The sequence below is a fragment of the Tachyglossus aculeatus genome, chromosome X1, assembly GCF_015852505.1.
Source record: "Tachyglossus aculeatus isolate mTacAcu1 chromosome X1, mTacAcu1.pri, whole genome shotgun sequence".
Lineage (NCBI taxonomy): Eukaryota > Metazoa > Chordata > Mammalia > Monotremata > Tachyglossidae > Tachyglossus > Tachyglossus aculeatus.
In genome coordinates this window covers 25132256-25155808 of record NC_052101.1, presented here as the reverse complement: position 1 = coordinate 25155808, position 23553 = coordinate 25132256, and the positions used below count along the sequence as shown (strand labels likewise).

At 43.1% G+C, this 23553-nt stretch overlaps 1 protein-coding gene across 4 annotated transcripts in view; it reads left to right on the top strand.

The window, feature by feature from the left end:
* TENM2 (teneurin transmembrane protein 2) overlaps positions 1-23553 on the top strand; it is a 921151-nt gene that overhangs the window by 825000 nt on the left and 72598 nt on the right. For all 4 annotated transcript variants that reach the window (XM_038772468.1, XM_038772467.1, XM_038772466.1 and 1 more), the window contains one exon: positions 13792-13938. In XM_038772468.1, coding sequence (XP_038628396.1) covers positions 13792-13938 — 147 coding nt within the window. The remainder of the gene's footprint in view (positions 1-13791; positions 13939-23553) is intronic.

Below are 23553 nucleotides of genomic sequence, written 5' to 3'. Positions count from 1 at the left end.
GTTTCCAACTACGACAGCCTTTCTTCTCTGTGATTTCTGAACTTTAATTGACTTCCTAACCCAAAGTTTCAAAACAAAATCAACGCAATAACTGCATTATCAATTCTGTGCATTGGAGAGAACTTAGGATGACAGGATTCGGTGGATGGAAGGGATGGCCAAGTTTTAATGTCTGTCACCCTGTTTCCTAGCAAGGCTTCAGCCATCCAAAACTGGCTAACTTTCTCAACTGTTTGTAAAGACCGGAAGAGGAAAAAAATGCCACACACTTCACTTGTTTGCTTACTCAAGATTTTATCTTCCTTACAGACATATCTTCCTTTTACCTGGGCTCAGTCTAGTTTGCTGCAATTAATTTTGTTTTGGACTTTAATGAAGTTTCAGAGAAGCATCATGGCCTAGCGGAAAGAGCATGGGACTGAAAGTCAAAGGACCTGGGTTCTAATCCCTTCTCTCCCAAGTGCTTGCTCTGTGAACTTGGTCAAGTCACTTAATTTCTTTGTTCCTTAATTTCTTCATCTGTAAAATGGGGATTCAATACCTGTTCTTCCTCCTACTTAGACTGTTAACCCCATGTGGGCAAGGGACTGTAACTAGTATCTACCCCAGTGCATAGAACAGTACTTAACACAAGAAAGTTATCAATAAATGCCATTATAATAATAATTATAAAAAGTAGTAGTAGTAGTAAGTATTTTAAAGGACTTACTAGGCCACGAAGTGCCCCTGGGTAGTTCTCAAAGTAGGTTGATGATTAATGCCACAGTCTTTACTCATTAAACATTTTGGTCTAAAAATTATCCCTTTTCTTGTCATTTTGGTGTCCCCTAAACCATTTAGCCAGCTGCTGTCTCCCTGGCTGCCTGCATGAAAGATCCTGACCATTTCTTTGCTCTCTCAGTAAAAGCATCCACATAACAAATAATTCAGCACATGGTTAAGTCCATCCACCCCATTTATTTTAGCATCTACAGAAGAAAAATACTTAACAATTGCATTTATTTTCCAAATTTGTCCTGAGGGAAGAAAATGACTATTTATCACTGGCCTGATTTTCCTTTAGTTAAGAGAGAAATGCCATCCCTACAGTAGGCAATGAGTCCATGCCCAGAGTCCTCCTAGTTTTCATTTGTATTTTTATGGCCCTCCCGTGGCTCTCACTGTGCTCAGTGGGTGTAGAAATTGGATGGTTAAAAATAACAAATAAGAAATCAAAGTGGAGCCTTTGTCCTTATTTCCGTACTCTGCGGCCCCTCATTCATTATTTACTGGACAGCAGTGGGAATAGACAATACAACATACAACTATTTGATTATCCTCCGAGAACCAATTAAGCCATTGGGTTTTCTTATAGTCATCTCTGCTTTGATTTAACTCTTGCAGCTTTCTTCATCTACAGGCATACCTCCGTCTCATACATCTCTCTGTGATAGCTGTTATGTGCTCAGTTCCCTGGGATGTGGGGAGTAGACACTGCTCCCATTCTTAAACACTACCCCCAGATAGGGTGTGCCACAAAGCTGATATGGAAAACTGTTTTTGAGAACCCTGAGAGGAGCCAAAAGGTGTTTTGCGGCCAAGTGTAGCAACAGCTAGACAACTGGAGAAGTATTTTCTCATCACTTTTTCCTCTATACTCTTTCCAAAGCTTGTCCCTTTCCCCTCATGTCCAACTTGGAAACAAAAATGGATTATTAACAAGACCTTTGATCATCTAAAGAGTAATCCAAGTGGGTTTTCTGTTTTTGTTTAAGACCTTTGCTCAAGCTGTCAATCAGGGCTGGTCATGTTGCTGATTGCAGTGACATCCAGTCATGTATCACAGACACAATTCTTTTGCTGCTAGAAAAGAAGGTTTCTTCCTTATGAGCTGAAGGTGGGCCTATCCCTACCCACCTCCCTTCACATCCGTACATATATATATATATATATATATATATATATTCACTCAATCATATTTATTGAGTGCTTACTGTGTGGAGAGCACTGTATTAAGCGCTTGGGAAGTACAAGTTGGGTACAACTTGTATATGTACAAGTACATATATATATGTATGTATATTTGTATAAGTACATTTGTAAGTATAACTATACTTGTATAAGTATAATAACTATATTTGTATACTATATGTATAAGTATACTTGTATAAGTACAACTTGTATATGTACAAGTACAAATATATGTGTATATATACATATATATATTTGTACATACACACACACACACACACACACAGAATCAGTTCTTCCTTAATGCATGTGTTCTCTATGCATTTTAGCAACAGCAGAATAAGGGAATGTTCTTCCAATTATGAGTGTCTGTCTAGATTCACTGAAATATGGTATTGGATGAAAAGGTTGCATGCATGTGCCCAGTATCTGACATGGTGTACATATTACCCTGTATATGTGCGACTTTTCATTGTAGTAGGGTAGTGCCAACTACATGCAGATTAGAACTGGGTGTATAGAAGCAACTTTAAAATGTGTAGCTATCCTTCATTTTCACAGATGAGACACAAATTACCATGAGATCCTAACCATGTGTGCAGATATAATACAAAAGGTCAGTGCACGACTGACAATCCATTCCACTTTGTATGTTTGTAAAACTAGTTCTTGTTGTACCAATCCATTTGTTATTTGGAAAGCTTATTTCGCTTCCCAAGTCTGGTTCTTGGTATCTACTATTTCTGAGGTTTCTGCTCAAGGCAAACAACCCCAAGAAACAGCATGGCCTAGTGGAGAGAATACTAACCTGGGAATCAAAAGGACCTAGGTTCTAATCCCAGCTCCACCACTTGTCTACTGTGTGATCTTGGGCAAGTCACTTAACTTTTCTGTGCCTCAGTTCCCTCATCTGTAACAGTGGGATTGAAACTGTGAGCCCCATGTGGTAAATGGGAAGGACAGGAGAACTGAGGCACAGAGAAGTTAACTAACTTGTCCAAGGTCACACAGCAAGTATTTGACAGAGCTGGAAGTAGAATTCAGGTTCTCTGATTCCCAGGACTGTGCTGTTACCACTATTCCAGGTTAGCGACTACTGAATGTCTCCCAAAGATGGCAAGCACCTAGCTTCTCCCCAAAATGAAAGCCATCCACATTCTCCCAAGGTGGGGGTTGCCCAGCTTTTCCCAAGGATGACAGCCATCCAGCACCCTACAAGACAGCGGCCATGCAGATCCTCATTAAGATGGTGGTTCTGCTGCCCCTCATAAAAATGGAAGCAGGACGGAAGAGATCCATCAGCATGATATAAGTGAAGGTTTCAGAACTGAGCTGCCAGGGCCATTCATTCAAGGGGCGACTGTGGAAGTAGTATAGGGTGGCAGCAGCGCAAAAGTGCTCTTCTGCAAAATGTTGTATATGACTGCATCATGCCTGATGTTGCAAGCACATGCAGAGAATATAATGATGCCATATGGAACATGGTAGGAAAGAAGAATGTGGAAGGGACTGATTTTTTTCCCCACCTCAACTCAGCCCTGGAGAGCAGCCATTGAGGAGTAAGGACTACAAACCTACATTTCTGCCTAGGAATTCGCTCCTTAGGTCTTTCTCTTCTGTGCTTGTACGGATAAGGGGATGAAAGGAGACCATGATTTCCAGAGACTGAATAACTTCCTGGGCAGCCAGTCGTCTAAAATTAGTTGTATGTTTTCCCCAGAGCCTCAGTGTATCAGATTAATTTTCTGAGCATTTGCCATCACTGCTTGGTTTAAATGGCCACTGAACCCTTGGTAATTATTTGTCCCTGCTGCCTCAGTAATTTTTAACTATCAACCTAGCTGGGAAGCAATGGCTGACTCTTAAATACTTGATTCTTTTCATTGCTGCATTAAGCAGAGGGATCGTTTGGCCCTTAGTGGCAGAATAAGCCCTTCCTGGGGAAGCTGAAACAATGGCATTTAAAAAAGCAGAGTGAGGAGGAGTCATTTGCCTGAGTTAAAGTTCAAAAGAACAATCTGGAAAGAGAAATATGTCTTCTGGGATTCCAGGCCTTCCCAGCCTTTTGTTTTCTCAAGCCTCCTAGGGCTTTGCTCCAGATAAATGTTAACATGGGATGGTGCTTCAGGTAGTTGACTGACCCCAGGTCTCCCCCTTTTAGACTGTGAGCCCACTGTTGGGTAGGGGCTGTCTCTGTATGTTGCCAACTTGTACTTCCCAAGCACTTAGTACAGTGCTCTGCACACAGTAAGCGCTCAATAAATACGATTGATGATGATGATGACCCCAGGACAACTGGATGGGAGAAAGAGCGTGGCCTGAGAAATGCAGCATGGCCTAGTGGATAGAGCACAGGCCTGGAAGTCCAAGGACCTGGGTTCTAATCCCAGCTCCCCCATTATCTGCCGTGTGACTTTGAGCAAGTCACTTAACTTATCTGTGCCTCAGTTCCCTCCTCTGTAAAATGGAAATTAGACTGTGAGCCCCAAGTGGGACATAGACTCTGTCCAACCTGATTACCTGGTATCTACCCCAGGGCTTAGAACAGTGTCTGGTACATAGAAGTGCTTAACAAATAAGCAGCGTGGCTCAATGGAAAGAACGTGGGCTTGGGAGTCAGAGGTCATGGGTTCCGCCAATTGTCAGCTGTGTGACCTTGGGCTAGTCACTTAACTTCTCTGGACCTCAGTTACCTCATCTGTAAAATGGAGATTAAGACTGTGAGCGCCACGTGGGACAACCTGATCACCTTGTATCCTCCCCAGTGCTTAGAACAGTGCTTTGCACATAGTAAGCGCTTAACAAATGCCGTCATTATTATTAAAATAACCTGAAAAAAGACTGCTGATCTTTGTATTTATATCCACTTTTAGTAAGAAAGGGAAGGTGGGGGGAAAGAACCAGAAGGCTCACTTTTTGGAACTGCCCTTATTAATTGGAGGGCACTACTTGGGTCCCTAGTGGCCCAAACAAATTATTATTATTATTATATTAATACTAATAATAAATTGTAAAATACATTCAGTGTGCTAAGCACAACTAAGTACTAAGCACTGGGGTAGATGCAAATTAATCAGGTTCGTCATGGTCCCTGTTCCACATGGGATACTCAGTCTAAGATGGAAGGAGAGCAAGTATTTAATCCCCATTTTATAGTTGAGAAACTGAGGCAATGAGAAGTGAAGTGACTTTCCCAAGGTCAAACAGCAGGCAAGTGGCAGATGAGGGATTAGAACCCAAAGCCTGATTCCTAGGCCTGTGCTCTTTCCACCAGACCACTCTGCTTTTTGCTTCTCCAGATAGGAAGAGATTTATTCACCTTCTCTCCAGCCAGTCTCATCCTAATCAATCAATAGTACTTGTTGAGTACCTAGGGCAAACAGGACATAAGACAAACAGGACAAAAAAACCAGGTTGTCTTATAGAAATATGGAGGCTTTGCCAGCCCATGAGCAATTTTTTATCATCCTGCCTTCCCCAAGGAAACACAGCCTACACCAATGAAAGTAAAATACATTTAATTCTCCAGTGTTTGGAATGGGCCTGCCAACAGCCTATCCACCCTCCCCTCCTGGCTTGCCTGTAAAAGTATGTTCAATGATTTTCAGATTCTTCCCAGAAAGAAGAATCTTTTTGCAATACAAATTATGTTAGGGGCTTGGGTCCCACCCCCTGGATATGTGAAGATAATTAATCTATGGTATTGAGTGCTTTCTATGTACAGAGCACTGTACTAAGCACTTGGGAGAGTACAGTACAATAGAGTTGGTAGACACAATCCCTGCCCTCAAGGAGTTTACAGTCTAAAGGGGAAGACAGACATGAAAATAAAGCACAGATAAGGGAAATGGCAGAGTATAAGGATATGTACGTAATTTCTTCAGGGTTGTGGGTGGGGTGGATATCAAGTAATAATAGTAATATTTTGTTAAGCACTTACTATGTGCCAGGCACTGTGCTAAGCACTGGGATGGATGCAAGCAAATCAGGTTGGTTGGACTCAGTCCCTGTCAGACATGGGGCTCGCAGTCTTAATCCCCCTTTTACATATGAGGTAAGTGAAGCACAGAGAATTGAAGTGATTTGCCCAAGGTCACACAGCAGACAGGCAGCAGAGCTGGGATTAGAATCCAGGTCCTTCTGATTCCCAGGACTTGCTCTATCCACTAGGCCACACTGTAGGCAATGCCCTTCCCATCCTTGCACCCAAGTGCTGCAGAATGCTAACTTCAGCAGCCTCTAAACACACTCAGAATGGGAGAAAGAGCAGGGATATCAATTAATCAGTGGTATATATTGAGTGCTTATAGAGCCCTGTACTAAGCCCATGGGAGAGGACAATACAATAGAATGGTAGACAGGGTCCGCATGGCTTAGCAGAATGAGCACGGGCTCAGGAGTCAGAGATCGTGGGTTCTAATCCCAGCTCCTCCACTTTTCAGCTATGTGACTTTGGGCAAGTCATTTAACTTCTCTGTGCCTCAGTTACATCATCTGTAAAATGAGGATTAAGACTGTGAGCCGCATGTGGGACAACCTAATTACCTTGTATCTACCCCAGCACTTAGAACAGTGCTTGGCACACAGTAAGCGCTTAACAAATACCAACATGATTATTATTATTATCCCTGGCCATTTGGAGTTTACAGTCTCAGTGTTCTGCCCTCAGAGACTTCTCTGCTTGAAGGCAGGGTGGGGAGAGCAGGGCACAGAGACGATAGCCCTTTCAAGAGGGTAAACTCAGACAACCACACACTTTGCCCACCCTTAAAACCAACTTTGCAGGTGGATGGCAGAAAGTCAGATTTCCTGGCATGCAGAAGTCATCTTGGCCTTCACTTTCTGTTCTTCAGACCCGGACATAACAGTCACTCTCGGTCTCTGTTTTGGCAGAGAAAAGGATGGAAACCTGCATGAGTGGGACAGAATAGGATCTGCCCAAAGATTCCCTCCACAGGGAAAAGATTGTTTTCCTCTAATTTCTAATGGACTCTTCCCCAATACTTTGATTTTGGGTAGCACATTAGATACTCCTCACAGTCTATAGCACAACGTGGGCATTTCTCATTAACCCGCTGACTCTCCTTTTCAGTTTGTCTGCATTTGTGTGGCTCCCAATTTCATTCCCTTGCTTTTCGTTAGAGGTTGGCATTTCATGGATGAACGAAATTTTGAATGTGAAGATTCCCTTTTCTCTCTCTCTCTCATGTCCCTTTTGCACTATTACTAATTTATTTCTACCTCTAAAATTGCCGAGCATGGTAGGACATTTTTGGCTTTTTTAGAAAAACCTTTTAGGGTAATTATAGCTTTCTTCAGAGTGCATTTATGTCCCCCTTTTACTGTTCTATAGATTTTTTTTTGCTCTAGCTTGAATTTTCTTTAAAAAAAAGGCAAAAATCCTGCCGACAAACCTGATGCATCCAAAACTGTTTACATAGTGATTTCGAATTTTGCTGGCTTTTAGAAAGAATTCATTTGCCTCTTGAGGGGGCAGGTGGTAGGTGAAGGAAGATATGTGTAGCAATATATTTTGCCTTCTAGGTTGCTAGGAATAACCAAAATAACTTCTGTCTGAAGGCCAATGGCAAGATTAGCATGAATGGATAGGGTTTGATCTACAGGCTGAAGTCAATAAAATCCAACCAGGGTTGAGAGCTCCTTTGCAGCAGCAAGAGGAACTGTGTCCAGGGTGGGACGGTCCCTCTCTTTCTCTCTGTCACTCAGTAATCAATCAATCATATTTGTTGAGGACTTACTGCATGCAGAGTACTGTACTAGGCACTTGGGATAATTCACTATAGTGGAGTCAGTAGGCCTGTTCCCTGCCCCCGACGAGTTTACAGTCTAGAGGAATTTAGCAATTCCAGTTAGCCTGGGCAGTAGCTCACGATATCTCAAGGTTAGATGTGACTTGCCCTGAGTATGAATCAGGGGTTGGAAGTGTTCCAAGGCAGGCCTCCAGCTGAGCAGACTCAGGAGTGGGTGTCAAATACCTATCAGATGTTCCTAGACTGACAACATCTATGGTCCATGAGGTCAACGAAGTGGGAAAGTCAGCCATAGTTGTCTGAGAGCCCTTACATATCCCTGTCCTGGAATAACAGTGTCAACAATATATATTAAACACTTACTGAGTTCAGAGCATTGTACTAGGCACTTAGGGACCAGAAAAAGAAATAAAACACATGATCTCTGCCCTCAAAGGGCTCACACACTACAGTATTTATTCAGATGTCTGTTATTTGACCCAGGCAAAGGTTCAGGTATAGAGGAACCAGTCTGTGGACCCAGATTTAGCTCATGGGTTAAGATCCCCTCCGCAAAAACACACCAGCAATAGACTCACGCTACAGACTAATTACTTTCTACATTTTCTTTTTCCTTAAATGGAAACTGGCTTTGCATTTTACAAATAGAACGCATCATCTCTTTGGAAGGCCACAAAGGAATGAACTTATGCTGGGGGTAGCGTGGGGTTGCTTAGCAACACCATGCACCTACTGGGGCTGCTTTCTTCGGTCTTCAAGCTAAAAGCAAAGTCATGTCCATTAATTCCCAGCTGCCCCTGAAACTTCTCAGAGATTTGCCAGCTCCCTACGGTTCATGTTTTCATCTTGCTCATATGATGTGGAGAAAACCTGCTACTGTGATCTGTTTACCTCACTTTGGTTGGTCAAAAAGAAGAAGAGAAAAAAAAGAGAGCAAGAAAATGAAAGAAAGAAAAAACCCAGCCCAAGAACAGGCACAAACTGAGTGCATATCACTGCCTGACATGCTCATATTCATAGTGAATTTAAATTTTACATCACAAACCCATTCGTTCTCCAGAATGAGCTGAACTTTGATATATTAGTCATGTTTTTAACCCAGACAACATGACACCTCAAAGAGGCAAAATAAAAAGCATACATAATATTTTTCACACTGAGCAACATGTTGATAGATCTTTCAGTAAGTGTGTTTCCTATTTTCCAAGCCCAGTTGCTGCTCTGGTAGGAATCACAGAACTAAGGATAATTAGAGGCTGGTGGTACACCTTTTTAAAAAAAAAAAAGAAAAAAAGGAATGGGGAGGGCTTTAATTTTGTTTTAATGAGATCCATTTTCCACCTGCAGAAATGTTTGCAAATTGTCATTATGAAGAGCCAGAGCTTGTTGTTGAAGGAAAGGACAGGGTTCCCTTCCATCAGTCTCTCTCACTGTGAAGTTTGAAGCAAACCAGGTCTTGTTAATCCTCAGCCACCACCTCTGCAATCAAAAGGAGATGGCCATGGCTGCCACAGAGTCATGAGACTGCTGCCTCTGGGGGTGTAGTTTGGCATTCAATGCTCTTTGTCCAGGAATTCTGTAGGAATTAAAGTTTTCCATTAGTGGCAGTTGGTCAGTCGTAGTTCTTGGACACTCACTTTGCACAGGGCACTGTACTAAGAGCTTGGGAGAGTACACTGTAATGGAATTGGTAGAAACGTTCCCTGCCCACAAGGAGCTTACATTCGCAAGCCAACAGTCTTCTCATTTCTTCTCACCGAATTATTCCTCACAGTTCTATGGTCAGGCAGTGCATGTAAGGTTTCATCTCTGTGCCTGTAGTATTTTATTTTCTGTGAGAGTCAAAGTATTCACTTCCAAACATCACTCAACCAGTCATCAAGTTTTTATGATGAATAGGGTGCAGAGCAATGAGGTAGATCTCATCTGTACTCTCGGGAAGGAATAGGAGAGAGCTTGTCAGAAGTACAGGGAGCTAAAGATGAGATGATCCAAGGGAGTTGAGGTGAGAGGCACAGGTGTCATGAACACAATTAAAGTCAGTCAGTCAATAATATTTAGCAAGTGCCTTCTGTATTCCGAGCACTATGCGAAGCACTTGGGAGAGCACGATATAACCAACACATCCGCTGCTCACACAAGCTTATAGTCTAGAGGGGGAGACGGACATTAATATAAATAAATAAAATTACAGACATGTACGTAAGTGCTGAGGGGCTGGAAGGGGTGGGGAGATGAATAAAAGGAACAAGTCAGGGTGCCGCAGAAAGGAGTTGAAGAAAAGAAAAGACTGTTTAATCAGGGAATGCCTCTTGGAGGAGATGTGCCTTCGATAAGACTCTGAAGGCGGGGCGAGAGTGATTGTCTGTCGGATATGAAGAGGAAGAGCATTCCAGGCGAGAGGTCGGTGGTGAGACAACTAAGATGGAGGCACAGTGAGCGGGCAGGCATTATAAGAGTGAAGTGTACAGGCTGGCTTGTAGTAGGAGAGTAGTGAGGTGAGGTAGGAGAGGTGAGTTGTTTGAATGCTTTAAAGCCAATGGTAAGGAGTTTCTGTTTGATGCATTCATTCATTCAATCATATTTATTAAGTGCTTACTCTGTGCAAAGCATTGTACTAAGCGCTTGGGAAGTACAAATCGGCAACTGTAGAGACGGTCCCTACCCAACAATGGGCTCACAGTCTAGATGGGGGAGATGGACAACAAAACAAAACAGGTAAACAGGTGTCAATGCCATCAGAATAAATAGAATTATAACTATATACACATCATTAATAAAATAAATAGAGTAATAAAAACGTACTAATATACACAAGTGCTGTGGGGAGAGGAAGGAGGTAAGGTGGAGGGGGTGATGGGGAGGAGGGGAGGAGGAGAGGAAAAAGGGGGGATTCAGTCTGGGAAGGCCTCCTGGAGGAGGTGAGATCTCAGTAGGGCTTTGAAGGGAGGAAGAGAACTAATCTGGCAGATGTGTGGAGGGAGGGCATTCCAGGCCAGAGGTAGGACGTGGGCCAGGGGTCGATGGCGGGACAGGTGAGAATGAGGCACAGTGAGGAGGTTAGTGGCAGAGGAGCAGAGTGTGTGGGCTGGGCTGTAGAAGGAGAGAAGGGAGGTGAGGTAGGAGGGGGCGAGGAGATAGAGAACTTTGAAGCCGAGAGTGAGGAGTTTTTGCTTGATTTGAAAGTTGGTAGACAGCCACTGGAGATTTTTGAGGAGGGGAGTGACATGCCCAGAGCGTTTCTGTACAAAGATAATCTGGGCAGCAGAGTGAAGTATAGATTGAAGCGGGGAAAGATAGGAGGATGGGAGATCAGAAAGGACGCTGATGCAGTAATCCAGTTGGGAAAGGATGAGAGATTGAACCAGCAAGGTAGCGGTTTGGATGGAAAGGAAAGGGTTGATCTTGGCGATGTTGTGGAGGTGAGACTGGCAAGTTTTAGTGATGGATTGGATGTTTGGGGCAAATGAGAGAGCGGAGTCAAGGATGACACCAAGGTTGTGGGCAGAGGTGGATGGGCAACCACTGGAGGTTCTTGAGGAGTGGAGAAACATAGCCCAAAAGTTTTCATAGAAAAGTGTTATGGGAAGGAGAATGAAGCGGCGTGGCTTAGTGGGAAGAGCATGAGCTTGGAGATAAGAGGACGTGAGTTCTAATCCCGGATCTTCCGCTTGTCTGCTGTGTGACCTTGGGCAAGCCACTTAACTTCTCTGTGCCTCAATTACCTCATCTATAAAATGGGGATTAAGACTGTGAGCCCCACGTGGGACAAACTGATTACCTTGCATCTACCCCCAATGCTTAGAACAGTACTTGGCACATAGTAAGCACTTAACAAATACTGTAATAATAAATATGGACTGGAATGAGGAGAGACAGGAGGCAGGGAGGTCAGCAAGGAGGCTGATACAGTAATCAAAGTAAGATAGGATAAGTGCTTGGATTAATGAAGGAGCAGTTTGAATGGAAAGAAAAGAGTGGATTTTAGCGATATTGTGAAGGTCAAACCAACAGGATTTTGTGATGGTTTGAATATGCAGGTTGAGTGAGAGAGAGGAGTCAAGGATAACACCAAGGTTATGGGATTGAGAGACAGGAAGGATGGTGGTGCCATCTCCAGTAATGGGAAAGTCAGGGGAATGAGAGGGTATGGGTGGGAAGATAAGGAGTTCTGTTTTAAGCATGTAAAATTTGAGGTGATGGAAGGATATCCAAATAGGGATGTCTTGAAGGCAGGAGGAAATGTGAGCCTGCAGAGAGGGAGAGCGATCAAGACTGGAGATGTAGATTTGGGAACCATCTGCATAGAGATGGTAGTTTAAGCCATGTGGAGCGAATGAGTTCTCCAAGACAGTGGGTGCAGGTGGAGAGTAGAAAGGGACGTAGAACTAAACTTTCAGTGACACCCACAGTTAGATGGGGAGGCAGTGGAGGAGCCCATGAAAGAGACTGAGAATGAGCAGCCAGAAAGATAGGACAGCATCAGTGAAGCCAAGAGAGGTTGGATAATGTTTCCGGGAGAAGGGGGTGGTCGGCAGTGTTGAAGGCAGCCAAGAGGTCAAGGAGGATTAGATGGAGTAAAGGTCCTTCATTGGATTTGGCAAGAAGGAGATCATTTGTGACCTTTCAGAGGGCAGTTTCTGTGGAGCGAAGGGGACAGAAGCCAGATTGGAGGGTGTCGAGGAGAGAATTGGAGGAGAACTCCTAGAAATAAATCCTCTGGATCACCAAAATTATTTACACATCAGCCCTCCAGCTGGTAATCAATCATTGTTTTTCATGAAATGTTTCCTTTGTGCAGATCACCACACTGAGCACTTGGGAGAGTACCATACATGTGGTAGACATAATAAGGAAGAACTCCAAGTGATGTGGGAGAGATTTTTATTAACTGTGGTGGTGGCAGTGATGTAGTATAAAAGCAATAAGGAGAGAAGTTGCACCTTTCATTTCAGAGGAGAATTAGAGGAATTGAGTCATGGCAGCCCTTAGATTTCTGCATTCTCAAAAACGCATCTTTCCTCCCTCTCCCCTGCCACCCAGTCGAGTGTGCTTCTCAGTGTTTAAAATCAGAGTGGAGAAACTTGCCGTCCCCAACCCGATCCAATCAAAGGGCATCAGCATGGATCCGGCATGAACAGGGACACATTTAGGAATACTTGTTGGCAATTATGTTTCTGGGAAATGGGTGGTGAGATTTTGTCACCAACTCACAGCTTCTCTTCCCATCTCAGTGGGAGCTCGGGGCTTTGCTTTTAAGAACTTTTTTTATTCAGTCATAATGCTCGCCCAGCCCCACTTGGCGCATGCAGGGTTTCAGCTTCCGAGAGTGGCAGGTCCAGTTATTTCATTGCTCACCAGCTTTCGCAGGTGCACACAGGAAATGAAGCGGAATGCTGATTTCAACACCAGTTCACCTCCAACAGTATAAAAGAGGGGGGAAAAATACTCGCAATCAATCATAATTTACTATATAATTTACTGCACTTGAGAAGTCTCGGGTGCTCCAGTTTTGATCAAATGTGAGATTTCAGATCTAGCCATAAAAAGAGTAATAAATAGCTGACTTTTTAAAGTGTTCGTGCAGACTAGATATTAAAAGAAATAGAATATGGACACAGTTCAGCAAAATAGTCCAGTTCCTGTGGTAATTAGATGGAAATCTATCTTTTAAAATTCTGAGTCGGAAGGGACCTTGCCGCTCTCTGCAGAGTGGAAATTCTCCATCTTAAAAAGCACTTTGGGCAAGGTCACTGCCTGGATACTGAAGGTTTGGCCCCCGTTTTTTTTCTCTGGTAGTCTTGAAACTGGACCTATTTGCCAGAACCCAGCCCCAAAGTCCTCCCCTCTCACCTTTCAAAAAAATGGCATTTCCAACCGACATTCTGCTGGTGTGTCTGTGTTTTTCCCAGTTCCCCTTTTCCGAAACTCTGAGGTTAAGATGATCCCAAACCCCATTCTTCAAGGATATTTCTGTGAATGTACAGTTGCATTGTTCATCTGCATAGACTTTGCATTCTTACTGTGGCTCTGTATTTCTTGTTCTTATCTTCTTCATTTCTTCAACCAGATGGCTGCCCCGATTTGTGCAATGGCAATGGGAGATGCACACTCGGTCAGAACAGCTGGCAGTGTGTCTGCCAGACCGGCTGGAGAGGGCCTGGATGCAATGTTGCCATGGAAACTTCCTGTGCTGATAACAAGGATAATGAGGGAGGTGAGCAAAAGTCTTCCAATCCTCCGGTCCCTAAAGAACAGAGGGTTGTATGTACTTTCGTCATTTTGCTACAGAAAGACCTCTGGCGTACTACTGTCAAACGTTGTTGCTACATTTCCTCTGAAGCAAATTAGATGGGAAATGCTGTGTCCTTGGGAAGGGGATGGCCCTGTGGAGGTCAGCTGGGGATCACAGAGGTGTGGGGCTTGTGGAGTCCCCGGCTTCTGGACGGACTCCAAAGGACAGCAAATTTAGGAGACCTCTGGGCGATATGCATCCCGAGGGAGAGAGGAAGAGGGTAGGACGGGAGACATTTTTCACAGCTGGCACAAAGAGGTTAGTAAGGCTGAATCCTGAGGTCACCTTGGCCAGCAAACAGTTGAGCATATTCTTGTTATCCTCTAGGTTGACCTATCTCCATTGCAGGGGGCAGAGGAGGTTATAAAAAGCTCTTTTAAAATGAAGCTGAATTAGCAACTTTTGGGCTCTAGCCCTTTAATTGTCAGTGGCACGTATCCTAGAATGGGCCCCACCATGACCATAAATAAAGCAATGTCATTTGCTATGAAGTCTGATACCACAGATGCCAGTTCTTTGTCCTCCCTCTCCAGTACTTAGCTAGCCTTCCTATGTGGCACCCATATGTCTTTACATAGTCTCCTTATTGGTTTCCCAGAACAAGCAGTTACTTACTGATCAACTTCTCTTTCCAGCGTGGGGAACACACTGCTATTTGTGCTAGCTCCCCAAGCTGCCTCTCTGCAGTTGTACACCTTAGCCCTGTCACAGATAAGATGGTGCAATGAGGGTTCTGAGAGGTACGCTTCCCAAACGGAACAGTGTCTCACCACCCCACAAAACAGAAGCAAAGCAAAATTTGAAAGCACCTCCCGCCCACGCCCCCTGAAAAAAAAAAAACACCATCTAGCCATGTCCACGTGGCTTGTGGAAGAGCTCAGGACAACATTTTGAGGTTGATGAAATGAGAGCAAGGCAGAACCCAAAAGCAAATGAGCCAGTGATTATGCTAAAGACAATAATGGCCTTGTTATGGGAACTATTAAAGGAAACCTCCCAAGGAAGTAATTAACCACAAAGAAGAGGGAGCCACACAATGTTTATAAAAGGAAGCTCCACTTAATTGAGAATTGCTTATGTCAGGTGTGAGAGGCATCCAGCCTCTCTCTCACCTGACATAAGCAATTCTCAATTAACTGAGTTCCTTTTTTTAAGGTTTTTGTGGCTCTGGTTCTCTCTTCAGTGGTTAATTACTTCCTTAGGAGGTGTGCTAAGCACTTTGCTATTATTGACAAATATTAAAGCTGCTGCTCATCCACTTCAGACCCAAAACTGCAGGATCTTAATTTTATCTTTTTGGGAAACTTTGCCCTATACCTTGTCCTAATTTATTAGCTCTTCAAGAAAAGCTGAATTGTTCTGTGAATGCCATCACCCAAGTGTGCCCCTGATTAAGTGCTCATGCGGAACACAGGTGTGGTTGTTTTCAGGCGATGCTGCAGTGGGCATGTCTCACAAAGTCCAATAGTTGAGACAACAAAAATGTATTTGCAAAATTAGAAAGAACAGTGTCCACTCAAAATGGAAAGTGAAAAGAGCACCAGCCTGTGAGTCAGAGGACCTAGAGTCTAATTTTGGCTCTGCCACTTATCCTCGGTGTGACCTTGGACAAGTCACTTCATTTCTCTGTGGCTCAGTTACCTCATCTGTAAACTGGGGATTAAAATTGTGAGGCCCATATTGGACATGGATTGTGTCCAAACTGATGATCTAATATCTACGCCACTGCTTAATACAGTGCCTGGCACATCATAAGTGCTTAACTAATACCAGGAAAAACAATGACTTTCATTCCTTAATCACTTCTTACTTTAAAAATAAGAATTGAACAAAAACTTTAGGCCTCTCTGAATAATATGCGAGTCCTCCCACCCTCCTCAGTGCTGCCAATCCCAATGATATTTGGAAAGAAAAATCTTTGAAAAGAATGTTTTAAGGAAATGAGTATTCCTTGAAGATTTCTAACTGCTCTATGCCCTAAATAGAACCACGTACACTTGAGACTGTCGTGCCAGCAAGCGACAGCTTTCTAATAGTATGAAATCTTGATTTGAACTGCTCACCCCAATTTGAAAAACACGAGGTCTAAGGAAATATTTTTGCTTATAGAAGACAAATCACAGCTCATTAAAGTCTATGAACGTATACAACATGTGTGCCAAGTGACAGGCGGGTAATATTTAATTATCACCACTAAGCAAGAGGTGTGAGTTTTAGTTCATCACAGCCATAGGCTAAGGGAAAGGGTGTAGATTTCCACTAAAAGCGGCAACCACAAGGTGTAGAAGACTTGACAGACCATCTGGCCTTGACATACAATCTTCCTTCCAACTTCCTCTGCTACTTGGTCTCCTCGACCGTCCATGACTTGAGACCCTTTCACGAGAAAGTCAAGTTCTACTTTTTGTTAAGTGGTTTGTCTTCCTGCCATCAGGGGCCCCTCAGTAAAGAGCGTTATTCACACCCCCACCAGCATTATCATTGGGAAAATTGAGCCAACATTATAGCACAAAAATGTATCTCAATGTGGAGTCACTAGGTTTCTCTCTCTCTCTCTCACACACACACACACACATACGCACGCAAATTCTCACTGATCAACAGTTAATCAGTAAGCCAAGACATCTCTTTAAAAAAAAAAAGTAGTACTTGGGGAGGGGAGCAGTTTTCCTTTACTTCTTTCCCTTTGTTTAAGATATTTGCTTCAGGGCTGCCTCATCTGTTTGTCTCAGGACTTTACACTCTAATGTTGAGGTTGCCACTTCTCCCCTTCTAATGCTGATCATCATTTATAATGATTTATTGAGCACTTACTATGTGCAGAGCTCTGTGCTAAGCACTTGGGAGAGTACAATGCAACAGATTTGACAGGTATGTTCCCTGCCAAAAATGAGCTTACATTCTGATGCTGAATTCTTTCCTCCATATCTACTCAGTCCAGCACACTTTGGGCAGAATATGTCTTGAGAAGGCACAGATCAGTCGATAACTACACCTTCCCATCATCAAGGCTGGGTCCACTCAGTAGTTTTCTGGGTTGGGTTAACTCAGTCAAACATAAGAAGGTTACGGGCATAACTATCTCCCCACTTCTTTTTTTTTATGATATTGTTAAGCACTAACTATGTGCCAGCAGCCACTGTACTAAGCTCAGAGGAAGATGCAGGCTAATCAGGTTGGACACAGTCCATGTCTCCCATAGACCTCCCAGTATTAGTCTCCATTTTACAGATGAGGGAACTGAAGCACAGAGAAGTTAAATAATTTGCCCAAGGTCACACAGCCGACGTGTGATGGAGGCAGAATTAGAACCCAGGTCCTCTGACTCCCAGGCCTGTAATTCAACCACTAGGCTGTACTTTTTCTCTCTCTACAAACCCCTCCACCCATAAAACACCTCCCCCGAGCCCAAGGTATTCTGGAAAGGTACAATAGGTGTTAAAGGGTATTTCTGTTGATTTTGACATTTCGACAAAATAACATGTACATTAGGATGAATTTTTGATACAGTCAAGAACCTAGTTAAGTTTTGCAAGAAAGCTGCAACCCTGTTCTGCAGACTTAAGTCAAAGCGGAACCTTGGCAGCCCAAATTTACACCCAGAGAACTCTGGAGTAGCAGAGAAAGAGATGGTATTACTGTGGTATATTCATTCATTCAGTCGTATTTATTGAGCGCTTAGTTGTGTGCAGAGCACTGTACTAAGCTCTTGGGTAGTACAAGTCGGCAACCTATAGAGATGGTCCCTACCCAACAACAGGCTCACTGGGGAGCTGTGAAGAACTTACTATGGGCTAGGCACTATACCAACCAAAGGGGTAGATACAGGGTAATTGGATTGGTCACAGTCCCTGTCCCACATAGGGCTCACACTCTTAATCCCCATTTTACAGATAACTGAGACACAGAGGAGTGAAGTGTCTTCCCTGAGGCCACACAGCAGACAAGTGGCAGAGCTGGAATTAGAACCCAGGCCCTACTGACTCCCAGGACAGTGCTCTGCCCATTAGCCTACACTGTTTCTCATTATTATTGAGAGAAGAAAGCAGGACTGTAGAAAACCATTTACACATTCAAGCCTGTGTTTTGGTTATAGCAATGTGACTATATTGCTAAGGCTATGAGGAATCTGTAGAAGGGAAGCACTTGAAGCCCTTTGAGTATTATGCTACTTTCAGCAACACAGTGTTTCTCTAATCTAACTAGAGCAATACTTACCAGCTTTGCAGATGTTTTTCCCCTCAGCTAATCTCCATTTGTTTTTGAAGGGTACTCGTTAATCACTTACTAGGTGCTAGGCACTTTACTGCTGGAGTAGGTACAAGTATGATGTCCATTCCATCCACAGCATCTATTCAAGCCAGTAGGCAAGGTGAGTCCTAGGAACATACAGTCGACCACTAGACTCCACCATCCACCATCACATCTTCATGGCTCAGTTCCTGGTGCATAGGGAGGGCATTTAGATTAAGGGATGGATAAATCATTAACTGAATTCCCAACCCCATGTCTTGGCCCATCTGGTTGTACTTAAACTACTGGAATTGTTGTTAGTGTTGATCCTTCTAGATTATTAACTCTTTAAGGGCAGGAATCATGCCTTTTAACTCCATTGTACTTTCCTAAGAGCTTAGTGCAGTGCTCTGCACAAAGTGAACACTCAATAAAGTGGAAAACAACATGGCCTAGTGGATAAAACATGGGCCTGGGGGCTGGAGGACCTCGTTTTGAATCCTGTCTCTGCTGCTTGCCTGCTGTGTGATCTTGGGCAAGTCACTTCACTTCCCTGTGCCTCAGTTTCATCAACTGCAAAAAATGGGGATTCGATACCTTCTCCCTCCTACTTGACTATTAGCCCATTGTGGAACAGGAACTGTATCCGGCCTGATTAACTTGTATCTACCTCTCTGCTTAGAACAGTGCTTAATAACATAGAAAGTGCTTAACAAATACTATTTAAAAAAATCAATCAATCAATACTTAACAGCTTTGCTGATTTTTTCCCCTTGACTAATCTCCATTTGTTTTTAAATGGTACTTGTTAACCACTTAATCAATGCTATTGATTGATTTCTCCGATTGGTGGAACTCTACCTTTCATATTTTTCTCCTCACATCTCAATGACATAAAGGACTTTGCTAAAATATAACAATATATTGAGAGATTTCCCCACTCCTAATTCACTTAGGTTCTCTGGTATAGATCCCAGTAAGGGACTTTAAGGAACCTTGAGAGAGTTATTTTCGTGGTCATAACCTCCAAGACATTGTCATTGCCACCCAAAACTCTTAGTTTCTCTGTTATAAAGAAGAAATGACTTAGTACTTAGTAATGGAGTCTGTTGTGAGACTTCTTGGCATAAAGCTTGGAAAGCAAATTCATAATTTTGGGCGAACACTAAAGTAAATTGCAAAAAAATTATATTAATTGTGTTGGACTAGCATTCCTCTCTCTGTTTAACATCTTGAGGAATATTTAACTAAAGCCACAAACTGATTGCCAGATTTGATCCAGTGGGGAAACTTTCATCTAATTTTAAGACTAAAGAATAGCCATGACTTCATTGGCCAGGTATTGTCATAGGTTCATCCGTTTAGTAATGACTTTTGATTGGGCAATGTGTGAAGTTAATCATTCAATCGTGATATTTATTGAGCACTTACTGTGTGCTGTGCAGAGCACTGTAGTAGGAAGGGTTTTGTCTGTTATTTTTTTATGGTATTTGTTAAGTGCTTACTGTGTGCCAGGCACAATACTAAGCATTGGGGTAGATAAAAGCTAATCAGGTTGGACACAATCCATGTCCCACATGGGGCTCACAGTCTAAATCCTCATTTTACAGATGAGGTAGCTGAGACACAGAGAAGTTAAGTGACTTCACCAAGGCTACACAACACAAGTGGCGGAGTGGTGGTATTTTTGATCCCCAGACCTGTGGTCCATCCACTAGGTCATACTGCTTCCCTGGGAGAGTACAGTACAATGAAGTTGATAAACATGATCCCAGTCCATGAGGAGCTTACAGTCTAGTGGAGGAGACAGACATTAAAATGAATTACAAATAGGGGAAATGGCAGGGTATAAGGATATTCACATAAGTGAGGTTGAGGGTGGGGAGGATATCAAGTGCTTAAAGTGTACAGATCCAAGTTCCCAGACTGCACAGTTGGAAGACTGTAAAGGGGAAAAGAAGGTTTAGTCAGGGAAGGCCTCTTCGAGGAGATGTGATTTTAAGAGGGCTTTGAAGGTGGGGAAGTGGTGATCTGTCGGATGTGGTATATTTCCTAAGCCCAACTGTGACTGGAGAATTGAAAGGATTTAAATTCCCCAACATAGACCAATATGGAACAATGCTCTTTATTGTCATATTTTGATCAAAGAACCCCAGTTTGGTCTTAGGAAAGTTTGTGTTTCTCCTAAACTATTAAGTAAATCCCTCTGTAATTTTCAGCAAGTATATTTGACTTCCTGGGAAGATAATAGAACAGGACTTGGGAAATATTTCTGAAGAAAGTTTGAAAAAATATTCCAGTGTCAGATTTTAGAGATTTTTAAAAGCATGTATAAATGATTTAAAAATAAGAAAAGATTCAGCCAGTCCCCTTTACCATTCATTTGGAAAGTGTGGGATTTTTTGTTCAGAAGATGTTTGAAGCACATGATTTGGCTCATCATGGCCCCTTCAGTCCTATTTGTTTTCAGAGCAAGCCTTCAGAGTTTAAACTGCTATCAATCATCTCTGGGGATTCTTTTTTCCTGGTTTGGTGATAAATCAAATATTCATCATATAATTATGATTGAAATATGTAATCCACCGAAAGGAAGTTTAAAAGTAAATTTAAATCACCAAAGCATTGTGTTAGTGAATTAGAGGTTTAGAAATGCCGATTTAATGAGTGGCAGAAAGGTAACGTTGTAAAAATTAATTTAAAGTCCTTAGGTTATATGAGTTTGGTCAGTAATTTTGCCCAGGTAGTGAATCTAGCTAGTGCCCAGCCACCGAGAGGGGAGACCCAAAAACCTGGTCTCCTAGAAAGCCTGCCACTGCCAGAGCTCTGAGTTCAGAGGATGTGCGTGGACTCCAAGGCTTAGTTCAGGCAATTGATTCCCTGTCTGCTTCGCAGCATCCCTTGGGATCAACCTGCATGTCCCCAGAGCTGATGAAAATAATAATAATAATTTGTTAAGCACTTACTATGTGCAAAGCACTGTTCTAAGCGCTGGGGGGATACAAGGTGATCAGGTTGTCCCACGTGGGGCTCACAGTCATCATCCCCATTTTTACAGATGAGGTAACTGAGGCTCCGAGAAGTTAAGTGACTTGCCCAAGGTCACACAGCAGACATGTGGCGGAGCGGGGATTCGAACCCACGACCTCTGACTCCAAAGCCCATGCTCTTTCCATTGCACCACGCTGCCTCTCAATGACCACTGATTCTCTATATGTTGCCAACTTGTACTTCCCAAGCACTTAGTATAGCGCTCTGCACACAGTAAGCGCTCAATAAATACGATTGAATGAATGAATGAATGATGCCCACAGCTGTTTTTCCACTGCACCTAGCCATTTCCAACACTTGTAGGCCATTCTTTTGAGCGCTCTTACACATGGCACCACAAAGCGGTCGAAAGAGAGAACTGGTAGTCTGGGATTTCAGAGACCAATACAAAATGGTGTGTGTGTGGTTTTCTCTTTTGGATTCTAAATGCATTTGTACCGATTTGAAATGCCCTGGGGCTGGGTTGAGAAAAATGGGGCAGTTGGGTTTTAAATAGCACAACATTCCACAGCAGCAGCAGCAGCAGCACAGTTCGTTCAGTTGTCAAGTTCCTGAGCTTTTTTTTCTTTTCTTTTCCTTTCCGTATATGAAATCCAGATCCTCGAGGGATCAGAATGGGGCTGAAGCCCATGTACTGGGCCTGTGGCTATGAGTTACCGAAAATTGAAAGCCTCTCCCAAAGCATATGCTTTCATTCTGTTGCTTTTGTTTTTGTTCTTATTGAACAGTGATCATTTCATTAAGGAAGCCGGTTTTATTTCCTTACTATCTCCAGAGAACTGTACCTTGTACCTGCCTGCTTTAAGCCTCCCCAGCCTTCCAGGGGGTTACCTGTGATTGCCAGTTTGCCTGAGCTAAGCATTGACACAGGTCCCTAATCGCTGAGCTAACTGACACACACCTAGAGGCAGGGTAAGAGTCCATTAGCTTCACACCAGGTAACCCTTGTCTGAGCTGTTGAACGGCAATGAAAGGGATTCTTTAAATGTAGCTGAGAGGTTATTTCCCTCCTACCACCAATTCTTCCCCCTTTTCCTTCAATAATCTGCCTCTCTTCATCAAGAATCTCAGTGGTCTCCCCTGGCCTAAGGCTGCCTCATGTGAGAATGATCAGGTGCTGGAATCTGTAGAGGGGAAACCAGGGGACAGGATAGAATTACAATTGAACATGGCACAGTGGTGGAAGGACTGTCAGTGATGAAGCAGAGTTGGGCCTAGAGAAGGAAGAAGCAGGTCAAGGAGCAATGACAACTTGGGACTGTCTGGCCAGGAGCCATCTCTGTTGTTACAATAATAATTGGTGTATTCATTAAGATAACTTAAGTGACTTGCCCAGGGTCACAAAGCATGCTAGTGACAGAACCAGGATTATTAGAGCCCAGGTCCTCTGACCCTCAGGCCCCTGCTTGTTCCACTAGGCCATGGTGCTTCTCTTTTGCTTCTCTTTATGAGAATCTCTTGATTATAAATTCTAAGATCAGGAGATTCCACTAAATCAGAATTGATCAGAGCCTTCTCATAAATGGCAAACAGAAATGACTGTAAAATTCCTTTCAGCAAATGTTACATACCAAATGATGATGAGAGATAATGAGTAGCCCCTGTTGAGCTGGGTAAATTCCACTTATTACCTTTTGAAAGGCTCTTCCATCGCCTCACCCAACTGTGCTCATATTTAAACCATTTGGCACAAATGTACAGAACCTCCAAGCCTTCTTAAGCAGTCTCTCAGCTGCAGCAAGCAAGGAAATTTTTTTTATAGTATTTGTTACACACATTCTATGTGCCAGGCACTGTCTAAGTGCTGGGGTAGATACAGGATAATTAGATTGGATACAGCACATGTCCCATGTGGTGCTCGTAGTCTTGATCCCCATTTTACAGTTGAGATAACTGAGGCACAGAGAAATTAAGCAACTTGCCCAAAGTCACACAGCAGACAAGTGGCGAAGCTGGGATAGAACCCAAGTCCTTCTGACATCCAGGCCCTTGATTTATTCACTAGGCCACACTGCTTCTCATTTGATGGTGTGGACAGTCAAATGGCTTAGTTACACTTTATGCCAGGCTGCTCTTCCCCTCAGCTCTGACAGCCTACCCATACTGGACCAACAATTTAGCCACTAATATGAGTTTTAGAAATTTTTCCTAGTGCCAGGCAGATCCACAAAGTTTCTAAAATTCCCTGCAGAGCCACTTGTCCTGTGTGTGGGTTATGGAAAGGTGGGACTTGTGTAGTTCATTTACATTTTGAAC